General features: G+C 43.0%; 1 protein-coding gene across 1 annotated transcript; it reads left to right on the top strand.

Annotated features, from left to right (window-relative positions):
• Positions 1–1,977: 1,977 nt before the first annotated feature.
• On the top strand, positions 1,978–3,209 carry LOC147579192 (olfactory receptor 8S1-like). Its single transcript, XM_086711834.1, has one exon. It carries the CDS (start codon positions 1,991–1,993, stop codon positions 2,912–2,914), a length of 924 nt encoding a protein of 307 aa, XP_086567960.1. The 5' UTR covers positions 1,978–1,990; the 3' UTR covers positions 2,915–3,209.
• The last annotated feature ends 9,467 nt before the right edge of the window (positions 3,210–12,676 follow it).

Genomic DNA, 12,676 nt, shown 5'->3' with positions numbered 1-12,676 from the left:
GTCAGAAGCAGGGCTCTCTGAATCAGTAAGATTAAATATTTCTGTGAAGACAAAAGCCCACTATGGGATCGGACTGTGGACTGACAGACAAAAACAGGCTAAATTAGCCTCAGAGGTCCAACTGAGGAAGGAATCTTCACACAGGATGTAGTCTGAGAAGCTAGGGTTCAAAATGATTCTTAGCATCATGATTAACATAAATTGCTCACCATCTGGTCCTCTTGGTTACACAGCTGATCCCTAGAGCAGGCGGATGCAAAAAACACTTAAAAGAAAATCGTACGACTCTTCACTCTGACCCGCAAGGGCAATAAAACAATGACACCTCCACAATAAATTACAAGCAGCCTCTTGCAGTGGTGGCAACAATGCTGTGGATTCTACAAAAATGAGACCGCAGGAGGGGCTGCGGCGTGAGGCGGTGTGCTCTGGGTAGATAACAGCATCCTGGAAATTCAGCCGCGGTGGCCTCCACGCAGCGTGAGTGGGCAGCCTGGCGACGCTGGGGGGCAGCAATGTCAGCAGGACTTCTGCGGGGCGCTAGCGCTGTGGGGGCCGCCGGAGTCGGGGAGGAGACTGTGCTGAGGATAGTCCAGAGGTTTTTTCCTAAGGCACGCGGGAGATGACGTGGAGAGGCTTCCAAAATAATCGGACAGAAATCTGAGAGGTAATCAGAAGCTAACGGGCAGGCGAGAGCCAGAGAAATGCTGATTTGTGATTGTTGGTGTCAAGTTGTGATCTATATTCTCAAGGAGCTCACAATCGGGAGGGGAAAACTGAGATCGCTGTCTAACATGAGACAAGACACACAGTTCAGACTATGCCATAAGGCACCTGGGAGCAAGTGTCCCAGTGGTTTGAACAGAGAGCTGGGCAGTCAGGACAGGCTAGAAGCAAAAAGCAGGTTTATAGATGACACTGGAAGACCCAGGAGAGTCTGGGTCAGTGGGCTTAAGAGGAGAACATACGAAGAAGAATGTGAGCAAAGACACAGAAACAAATAGACCTTTCTGGTGTCTAAAGCAGCCAAAATGGCCACGAGTTGAAGGGCAGATGAAGAAGCATTTGAAGCATCTGAGTAAGAAAAGTGTTCCTTATCACTGGGCACTAAGCCTAGACATTGGGCTGATAATTAGAAAAAAAATAATGTAATTTACTTCTGCTTCTCCTATTTTTACTTCTGTTTGTTGTCAACATGACATTACAAAATATCCCTTAATATCAGACTTCTCTCACGTAAAAATGGGGATAAAATTCCTTGCCCCGTGGCTAATAATTCCTTATCAAATCTTACGGAATTGCCTTGAAACAACTGAGATAGTGATTAAAAAAATGCTCTGTATTTAAAAAAGTCTTACTAAAGTTAAATGCTCTGTTCATAAAGTAGAGAGCAAGGACACATTAGGACTTTCATGGTTCCAGGCACTTTTGCCTCCCTAGGCTCCTTGTCTTTCCATACAAAGAGATATTAAAATGTTGCAGTTATAAAGATGAATAGAATGCAGATTCTTCTGGTCTTAAAAGAAATTTAAAATGTTTTCATCAGCCATGCAACAACTGTGGCCCTAGGCACTGGACCTCCTGTGCCTAATGGATGTCAACTCTGGTAGGGAATCACTGGATGATTTTGAACCAAAAACTTGTGGTTGAGAGATTGAAGAAAGAAGGTTTAGAAAACCACTCAGATATGTGCTAGATTTTTGACGATTTCTAAAGTCTAAGAAGAATTGGTAGCATCTAAACACTATGAATGTGTAGGTGAACCAAAGATATCCATTGGTCCAGTGAAATCCCTAACGGAAGGGGCAGAAGATTCTCTGAAGTTCGCAAAGACTGTGACGTAGGATCGGTGATAACAAAACAGGATAAAAACTTTTCCTGAGATGCGGTAAGGGCAGCTTCGAGGGATGTATGGTGAGAGGGGTGATGACCTGAAGGAGACAGAGCTCATCGCTATTTCTATTCTATTCCAGGGACATCCCCTCCACAAATGGCCTGGAGGAACCACAGCATCATCACCGAGTTCATTCTCACGGGGCTGTCCGACGACCCCCACATCCAGGCTCTGCTCTTCGTGCTCTTCCTGGGGATTTACCTCCTGACCGTGATGGGGAATCTGATGCTGCTGCTGGTGATCAGGACCGATTCCCGCCTCCACACGCCCATGTACTTCTTCCTGAGTAACCTGTCCTTCGTGGACCTCTGCTTCTCTTCTGTCACTGTGCCCAAGCTACTGAAGGACCTTCTGTCTGAGAAGAAAACCATCTCAGTGCAGGGCTGCCTGGCTCAGGTGTTCTTCGTGTTTATCACCGCAGGGACTGAAGCCTGTCTGCTCTCGGTGATGGCCTATGACCGCTATGCCGCCATCTGCCACGCTCTGCTCTACGGCCAAGCGATGAGCAGCCAGCTCTGTGTGGGGTTGGTGCTGGCCTCATGGAGCCTGGCCTCTCTCAATGCATTTGTCATTGTGCTTTTGGCTATTAACCTGGACTTCTGTGAGGCCCAAACCATATACCACTACACCTGTGAGCTGCCCTCCCTCTTCCCTCTGTCTTGCTCTGATATTTCCATCAATATTGACATCTTGATCTGCTCCACCTTACTGCATGGGCTGGGAACCTTCCTCCCAATCTTCTTTTCCTACACCCGTATTGTCTCCAACATCCTGCGCATCAGCTCCACCTCAGGCAGAAGCAAGGCCTTCTCCACCTGCTCCTCCCACCTCATCGCAGTGATCCTGTTCTTTGGCTCAGGTCTGATTCGCTATCTTATGCCCACCTCGGGTTCCTCCCTGGATTTGCTCTCCTCCTTGCAGTACAGTGCAGTCACGCCCTTGCTGAATCCCCTCATCTACAGCCTAAAGAACAAAGAGGTGAAGGCGGCTGTGAGAAGGACACTGGGGAAATATCTCTAACGTAGTGAACAAAGACACACTTACTAAGCAAAAATCACAAAGACTGTGTTCCGTTGCGTTCTCCTTTGGTTCCCACCTCTTCCCACACAGTGTCAGATAATTTGGAAGAAAGACTCTAGAGCTTGTCTGAACAGAGCTTGCCTGTTCTTCAAAGGCAGCAGTTCTTGATTTCGGCTCCTCTTTTGGAAAGGCTGCTCTGTTGGTTGGAAGAGAACGCGAAGACAATTTTCCACAAAACAGATCAATTAGACAAAATAATTAGGTTGAAAAGATACGATGGTCATTTCAGGAGATTCGGCATCTGACTGAGGAGTCGCAGAAAGAATTGAAAACAAGGGAGGAACGGGGCACCTGGGTGGCTCAATCAAATAAGCATCCGACTCTTGATTTAGGCTCATGTCATGATCTCAGGAGTTTGTGAATTTGAGCCCTGCGTCGGCCTCTACACTGACAGTACAGAGCCTGCTCGGGACTCTCTCTCTCCATCTCTCTCTCTGCTCCTCCCCCATTCATGCTCATTCTCTCTCTCTAAAAAAAAGGGGGGGGGGTTATTACACAGAAGATAACCTTTACAAATACCAACTACTTTCAGTTTTTTTAAACAAAACTTGGGTAAAAAGAAAAAAGCTCCTATGTTAACACTGCAATCAAAACCCTATGTAGAATATTGTGAACATGAGAACATTATATACTAAAGTTACAAAATATTGCCAGTGCAACCATTATCTTTATCTATCCTTATATTGATTCATTAGTAAACAAGAAAAAAAATTAAGTTTCTGAAAGCTCATATCCAAGCATTAGAAAATAACAAAACCTAACATAAGAAAAGGAAGATAAAAGAACTGAAAACACAAATTAATAAGTCAAAAAACAGAAAAACAGACTTGAGAAATAAATCCAGGCTCTAGTCATTCAAAAAAGATCCATAAAATTCGGAGCACCTGGGTGGTTCAGTCGGTTAAGTGTCCAACTCTTGATTTCGGCCCAGGTCATAAACTCACAGTTGGTGAGTTCGAGCCCCACATCAGGCTCTGCACTAGCAGGACAGAGCCTGCTTGTGATTCTCTCTCTCTCTCTGCCCCTCCCTTGTTCTCTCTCTCCCTCTCTCTCTCTCTCTCTCTCAAAAATTAAACTAAAAAAAGTTTTTAAATCTATAAAATTTGACATAGCTCTGTAGAATATATTCAAGAAAAAACAAAAAGAAATCAATAATACATTGACATAAAGAATAAAAATTTTAATGAAATACTAAGATTCATCCCAATAAATTTGAAAAGCAGGCTTTTGTCTAATTTTAAGGAATATGTAACTCAAGAAAAAGAAAATTGAGCCATTAGATGTATAAAAACAAAAAAAGTCAAAGGATTAGCTCGCATGGGCAACAAGCAGGGATAGTTTTTCAGGTGAGTCCAAACTTCAATGTTATATGCATTTTTTAGAGTACAGAATAATACGGAAAATTGTCAATGCATTTTCAGAGCTAAAGCAACTCTGATTCAAAACCTAAAAAAATCATCATCTTCTGGGGCACGTGGGTGGCTCAGTCACTTAAACGCTCAACTCTTGATTTTAGCTCAGGTCATGTTCTCATGGTTCATGAGATCAAGCCTGCATCTGGCTCTTCTCGAACAGCATGGCATCTGCTTGGGATTCTCCCTCTCCCTCTCTCTCTGCCCCTCCCCTGCTTTTCTCTCTCTCTCTCGCCCTCTATCTCAAAATAAATAAATAAAAACCTTACAAAATTTTTAATTATCATCCCCTAATGAATACATAGACAAAAATTCTGAATGAAATATTAATCCATTGAATCCAACAGTATACTGAAAGAATAGCAATCTAAATAATAATCATGACCAAATAAATTTGGCTATTGGTTTGACTTCTCAAATCAATAGGTTAGAATGAGAATAATCATATTCCACCTGAATAGCTTCTTAACAGGTATAAAAATAAAATTCTACGATCATTGTGACCCCAAATATTTAATAATAAAAACTCTAATGATTCTCTCTTTCAATAAAACATATTTAAAATTAACAATATTGATGGGGCGCCTGGGTGGCGCAGTCGGTTAAGCGTCCGACTTCAGCCAGGTCACGATCTCGCGGTCCGTGAGTTCGAGCCCCGCGTCGGGCTCTGGGCTGATGGCTCAGAGCCTGGAGCCTGTTTCCGATTCTGTGTCTCCCTCTCTCTCTGCCCCTCCCCCGTTCATGCTCTGTCTCTCTCTGTCCCAAAAATAAATAAAAACGTTGAAAAAAAAATTTAATAAAATTAACAATATTGAACCACATGTTTCAAAATAATAACAGATAATATCAGATTGAAGAAATTACAGTTTAATAAAAGAAACAACATGGGGCACCTGAGTGACTCAGTCAGTGAAGCATTGGACTTTGGCTCAGGTCATGATCTCCTAGTGCATGAGTTTGAGCCCCGCATCAGGCTCTCTGCTGTCACTGCAGAACCCGCTTCAGATTCTCTGTCCCCCTCTCTCTCTGCCCCTCCCCCATTCTCTCTCTCTCTCTCTCTCTCAAAAATAAATAAACATTTAAAATATAAATAAATACAAAGAGAAGAAAAGAAACAATACTACCAGGGAGCCTGGTGGCTAAGTCGATTAAACACCTGACTCTTGATTCCAGCTCAGGTCGTGATCTCACAGTTCATGAGTTTGAGCCTCATGTCGGGCTCTGTGCTGACAACACAGAGCTTGCTTGGGATTCTCTCTCCCTCTTTCAAAATAAATAAACATTTAAAAAAGAAGAAGAAGAAACACCACTCATATTACTTAAGAAGATTATGCAGTTTCCCTCCAATACAGTGAAACGAGAGTAGAATATGACATTCAAATTGGGATGGGAGGGATCCACAAATATTCAGTCGCTAATGATTATCTACCTGGAAATCTAAGAAATCTCATTAGAAATGAGAAATTACTGGGGCTCTTGGGTGGCTCAGTTTGTTGAGCTTCTGACTCTTGATTTTGGCTCAGGTCATGATCCAGAGTCATGGGATCAAGCCCTGAGTCCTTTTCCTCGCTGAGCATGGAACCTGCTTACAATTCTGTCTCCCTCTGCCCCTCTCCCTGCCTCACACTCTCTCTCTAAAAACAAAAGAAATGAGAAATTATTAGTATTCTAAGAGAGTTCAGAAAGGCAAACAACTTTGGAATATTCATGCAATCAGTAGTTTTTCTATACATCCACAACATTAGTTAAACCAAAAAAATGTATCTTCCAGAAAAATATCCATTCACTATGGCGAGAGAAATATAAAAACTTCAGGATTAAACTCAGTAAGCATTCAGAACCCATACGAACAAAGCAACAAAACTGAACTAAATGTCATAAGAGGTGCTTAAATCAGCGGAGAAAGTATTCATTAGGCATGCTTTCATCTTCAAGTAACCAAAATGTGATTAACAATAACATAAACTGTAAAAAGATTTATCACTGGGGCGCCTGGGTGGCGCAGTCGGTTAAGCGTCTGACTTCAGCCAGGTCACAATCTCGCGGTCCGTGAGTTCCAGCCCCGCGTCAGGCTCTGGGCTGATGGCTCAGAGCCTGGAGCCTGTTTCCGATTCTGTGTCTCCCTCTCTCTCTGCCCCTCCCCCGTTCATGCTCTGTCTCTCTCTGTCCCAAAAATAAATAAACGTTGGAAAAAAAAAATTAAAAAAAAAAAAAAAAAGATTTATCACTAAATTAGCAATAGGTCTGGAGATGGATGGTTCCAGAGTTAGTTGAGTTGCTCAATAGAACCATCAATGACTTGGGTTCTTTCCATCCATCCACTGTTCCATCTTCATGCTTTGGATTTCATCCTCAGTCTTGTTATAGGGTAAGCCTTGAGAGCTGTTATTTTTTCTCTTTTGGAATGTAAGGGTCTGACTTAGGCTTTGGTTGCCCAGGCAACTTGAATAGACACGATTAGGTAGAGAGATCTTGGTTCATGCCCATAACTGACCATTTGAGCCTCTTGTTTTTGTTTTTGTTTTTGTTTTTTCCTTCTTAATAAATCCTTATTTTTTCAAAGTTTCCTGATGGTTGTCTCTGAAGGGCGTCTTGCAATCATAACAAGAACCACAAGGGCTGCCCCGTCATAAAATTCATTTGGAAAAGGGAAATTGTGGGAAGCTCACCCAGACCCAGGCATTTTTACCTGACAGTTTAACTATCCACAGGCTGAGGCTGGCCCTAAACACTTGCCCAGGCAGCTTCAGTTCTAGACATCATGGTCTTCTAAAACACAGACCAAAGCTAAAAGAAGGAAAACTATTACTTTAGTCCGTCCTTGAACTTTACATAAATGAAACCATTCTAAATGCTGAAAATTTAAAATACTTGGTCTTCAATCCTGATGAGGAGGTGGTTAGCTTCAATCTCCTTGCACTTCTGTTTTGCTTTCCATATCAGGCAAAAGAACAAGAAGTGCTGTAATTTTTGTCTCTCAATTTACAAAGGAATGTTCCCTAGGTGACCTCACCTTCAGCTTTGCTACTTACAATTCTCTATTTGCATGACCTTGGGGAGCCTGTTTGCATGACAATTGTCTCTTTGTACCACCTTGCTGCTTACAAGTGTCTACAGTATTTGCTTGTCTATTGCATTAAGAGGTGTTGGATTTTACAATCCTGAATACACTACAAGGAAAAAGAAAATAGAAAAAACAGCAGTAAGAATTGGTCAAGTCCCCAGAGCAATTGAGCTATCCCTCACATGTGAAATTTAATTTGCTAGTAGAGATTTTAGGCAAATGCACATTTCTATCAATGGGCTTTTCAGCGATTAGTCTTAAGGAGAACTGGTTTGGACCAATGTAAACCTGGGCAGTCTACACATACTGACTGGTTCCTCATGCTCTGAAATATTCTCTTCCATAAATGTGTAAAATCAGTATCAGTGGCAGTGGTGGTGGGTAGAAGCCCGACTTCAGTGTGTTGAATAAATAGAACACATTTAAAAAAGTAATAAGTTCACACCACATTCTCAAGGTGTTTTAGAGAATGAAAGAGGAAAATAACAAGAAGGTGTGTCGAGGTTGAAGACATTTTTAACAATGAGAAAAAGACGTGGCTGCACTTCCAGGTAGTGAGAGAAAAAAATGGAGAAACAAATTGAATATAGAGATATGGGAGGTTCGAATAGAAAAAACTTTATCTTGGGCCAGTTAAGTCCAATCCCCCTTCCTGCACTAATCACTAGGACCAAGGGACTTGTGCATTAAGACAGTCTACACCCGGGTAATCGGCCTATCAGAGAACAGAGCTTGGGCTACTACACTTCAGGTGCACTGAAGTCCACAGGTTGGGAGGTCATCCCTAAAACACACACTTTGTTTGGCCTCCACCGTTTTGATCTACCCACTGTCCTTTTCCTCCTCCCGTTGGTACCGCCCTCTAGTGTTAGGTGCCCGTTCACTCCCAGTGTCATAATAGCCAACTTCAGCATTAATGTTGGTAACCTGATCTCAAATTCCTTACAATGTCTACCCTAAGTCACCATTGCTCAACTTGTACAAATAAAGTGACCCTCAAGGTCCGACCATTCATCTTATCTGAATGGTTCCACCACTGTTGTCTCTAACCTCTGATGGAAATCTTCTGTCCTCACAGCTCCCTCACTTTTTCACCTGCAGCACCGCTTTCTAAACACTCAAGTTCTTCAGTCCATCCCTTCTTTCTGTCCATGACGATCACCCCACAAAAGCTTCATTTTAGTTATTTCCGTACATCGATTTAGCAGCTCTTGTGTCTGTGCCTTCAATGTCTTGCCAGCTTGTTCTTTCATTGCATCCACAGGCCCCACTACTTTCTCCATTTCTGTATCCAGGACATTAACCTCCATGGAATTCTGCTTATGCTTCAAACATAGTTTGACCTTCAGAATGAATAGTCTCCTTCCTCCTTAAATATAACAAGAAAATTGTAGTAGATGACCTTCCTTTACACTTGACAGAGAATCACTTAATCATTTCTTCCATACTCAAAATTCTACCTATCTCTGCACATGACTTTAACTCTTTCTTTCAGTGCCAGTGAAATAGTCTAGAAGGACACCTTCTATACCTGCAATGGGGGTGTGTGTGTGTGTGTGTGTGTGTGTGTGTGTGTGTGTGTGTGTGTATTGGGTTGTGTGAATCTTTTGCCACCTTTCCCTGCACCTTGCTTCATCATTGTTTACCATTTTATTCTGCATTCTTAACTTCGTCTGCTCTGTAGGCATAAACTATACCTATAGGTATAAACACTTTCCCATAGGTACAAATATTTTAACATGCTATTTCATCCCACCTTAAAAAAATAGTTATTCTCCAACACTGCTGTCCTCAGCCTTATATCTTCTTATCTTTAAACTCGTGTGCATCTATTCACAAAATATAGTTTCACAGGAACACTGGCGTGGCTTAGTCGGTTGAGCATCCGACTCTTGATTTTGGCTCAGATCATGATCTCACGGTTTGTGGGATTGAGCCCTACATTGGGCTTTGCACTGACAGCACAGAAACTACTTGGGATTCTCTCTCGCCCTCTCTCTCTCTGCCCCCCTCTCAAAAAAATGATACACATTAAAAATCATTTAAAAATATATATATGTATATATATATAGTTCACCAACTAACACTGTCAAGGTACAAAGATGAATAAAGAAGAATAACAGATATATAAACAGGCAACTATATTTCAATAATGTAATTTTGATTGCAGACTGAGTAGAGGGTACTTCTAGAGCCGAGAGGATGGCTACTTACACAATCTTGATTGGGAACATCGGGAGAAATTCATGTAAACCAAAGGATTTATTCTTGAGGGATGATCCTTGGACTGGTGCTTCCAAGTCCTTCAGTCTCTCCCATCAGTAACCGATGAAGTTTGACGGTACTGATGAGCCTTTTCTTTCGCTGGTAATTTGATTTGGATCCTCTGGATGTCACTCCTGAATCTAAAGAAAACTTCACCTCGGTCTATTTGTCGTGTCCACTTCCTGACTACTTCTATAAATGATGTTATTCCCACAATTCTGACCTTGGGAAACTTCTCTTTCTATATACATTCTTTCCTGGCATTATTTTATTCACCTCTATGGTCAATAAAACTCATATGGTTTTGACCCCCTAATCTGAAGTCCAAACTAGTCTCCTGACCATTGAGCAACACATCCTACCACTCTACACACATTTAAAATGCAACATATACAAAATAGAGTACATTTATTCACACTTTTGCATAATAAATGCTTATTAAAATACTTACTCTGAACCAAGCACTCCATGAAATCTATCCTCCATTATGTCATCCCCATGCACTTTTTTCATTACTAAGTGTGAAACTCTCATAGTCCTTCTGTTTGTTGCATCTGACTGGTGGCATAAATTAAATTGTGAGTATCACAAAAACTTATTACGTGAAACTCATGCTTTGACACCAACTGTCTCATCTGATACAAGTCACTTTCATTTTCTCATTTAAAATGAAAGGCTACAAAGAATACAAAAATACTAATGCTAGGGGTGTGTGGGTGGCTCAGTCGGTTAAGCATCCAACTTCAGCTCAGGTCATGATCTCACGGGTTGTCAGTTCGAACCCCGTGTGGGGCTCTGTGCTGACAGCTCAGAGCCCGGAGCCTGCTTCAGATTCTGTGTCTCACGCTCTTTCAGCCTCTCTCTCTTTCCCCCTCTCAAAAATAAAGAAACACTTGAAAAATTTTTAAATACTAACTCTAAGGAATACATGCGCCCTGATGTTTATAGCAGCGTTATCTACAATAGCCAAATTACGGAAAGAGCCCAAGTGTCTATCGACTGATGAACAGATAAAGAAGAGGTTGGTGTATAGTATCGTGGAATATTACTCAGCCATAAAAAAGAATGAAAACTTGCCACTTGCAATGACATGGCAGAACTAGAGAGTATCATGCTACGTGAAATAAGTCAGAGAAAGACAAATACCATATGCTTTCACTCATATGTGGAATTTAAGAAACAACCATAGGGTGGGGGAAGAGAGAGACAAAGCAAGAAACAGACTCTCAACTATAGAGAACAAACTGGTGGTTATCAGAGGGGTGGGGTGGGGGGATGGGTGAAATAGGTGATGGGGATTAAGGAGTGCACTTGTTGTGATGAGCACCAGGTGTTGTACTGAAGTGCTGAATCGCCGTATTAGACCCCTGAAACTAATATTACACGATATGTCAACTAACTGGAATTTAAATAAAAACTCAAAAGTAAAATAAAGGGCTAAACCAGATCGAATGTTTTCAAACCTCTTTTAGCCCTGACTATATTCTTTTTTAAATCCTACATAAAAACATAAACTAATAAAAGTGATCAAAGTAGAGCTTCTTTGGATTGATGGGGGGCTCGAGAAGATGCAATGCCACTCACTTACGCCCCCCCTTTTCCTTGTCTCCCAACACGGCTGAGCCAAACTGCTACCACTCCATCAGCTGGTCCACCTCTCACCCAATCACGTCAAGTCCTAAACTGCCTCTTAACTTATTTACCTTCATAGTTTACAGATGCCATGCCAGTCAAGGATCGACGCTTTCCAAACACCACAAAAATCATACTAAATTGGCCTTAATTACAAGGAGTACTATTTGCTCCCCAGAACTGAGTTTTTTTGCTTTGGTTTGGGTTTTTTGCTGACATGCTGTCACATATGAAGCATTCAGTGAAGTTCGGATTTAACCTTGCTCAGAGGATGACATTTACTGGGGCCCGAGAGAGACAAAGGGCTACAGGCAGACGGCTGCAGGTGTGCTGGTCTCTGGCTGTCCTCCTGGCCACCCAGGAACACCAACTGGAATAGTCTTGCATACTTGCCCCACTCCGGCCCTAGAGCATTCCACACTCCTGCAACGTGACGGCCAAGGCAGCCACTACTCAGAGGCCCCGGCACAGGGCCTTCTCCTCCAGGAAGCCTGCCCTGAGTCCCTCCAAAGTTGACTATAGACAGGTACCGGAAGATGTGGTTAGACAGTTAGAAAATCAATAAATACAAATAAACACAAGGGTGCCTGGGTGGCTCAGTCGGTTGAGCACCTGACTTCAGCTCTGGTCATGATCTCACAGTTTGTGAATTCGAGCCCTGCGTCAGATGCTCTGCTGACAGCTCAGAGCCTGGAGCCTACTTGGGATTCTGTGTCTCCCTCTCTCTCTGCCCCTCCCCCTCTCATGCTTGCTCTCACACTCTCTCTCTCTCTCTCTCTAAAATGAATAAACGTTAAAAAAAAAAAAAAAACAAATAAAAACAAACCAGTAACCACAAAGATGGGGGTCCCAAAGGAGACCATTCCTGCCCACTCACCAGCCTGGGCCCATTTACCATGTCTGCAGAATGACGCCTATGTGCCCCACCACTTGTGAATCCAGCCCACCCATGACTGCTTCACATGGCCAGCCTGGAGATGGGAGCAGAGAATTCAGGGTGGGCCGTCCAGACCGTCCCATCCCCCAGACGCCCAACATAACCGCTCACACAGGGGCACACACACCAGGTGGTCAGGGAACCCTGCCCTTCCAGTTCCTGGCCCTCACGATGTGTTAGGGTGTTAGGGTTGCTGGGTCACAGGCACCACTCTGGGCGGGACCGCCGCTGCCCGGAATCAGGGACACGCGTGTGTCCATCTGTTCTGTCCTGTCTAGTTGCCCCCACAGGGCCCGTCCTCCCTGTCCCTTGGGGAGCACCCTCCAGGAGCACTGCCCACCCTGGAGAAGTGTTCCGAAGCCGCGTATGGGCATCTGGGAGCTGTACATGTA

This window comes from Puma concolor, chromosome B4 (genome assembly GCF_028749965.1).
Source record: "Puma concolor isolate L17-30 chromosome B4, mPumCon1.1.hap2, whole genome shotgun sequence".
In the NCBI taxonomy this organism is placed as follows: Eukaryota; Metazoa; Chordata; class Mammalia; order Carnivora; family Felidae; genus Puma; species Puma concolor.
Note: the sequence above shows the minus strand (reverse complement) of the source record. Positions and strands in the feature narration are given on the sequence as shown.

Excerpts from the sequence above, each read along its gene's own strand:
- LOC147579192 (XM_086711834.1), top strand. The coding sequence starts at position 1,991 with ATGGCCTGGAGGAACCACAGCATCATCACCGAGTTCATTCTCACGGGG.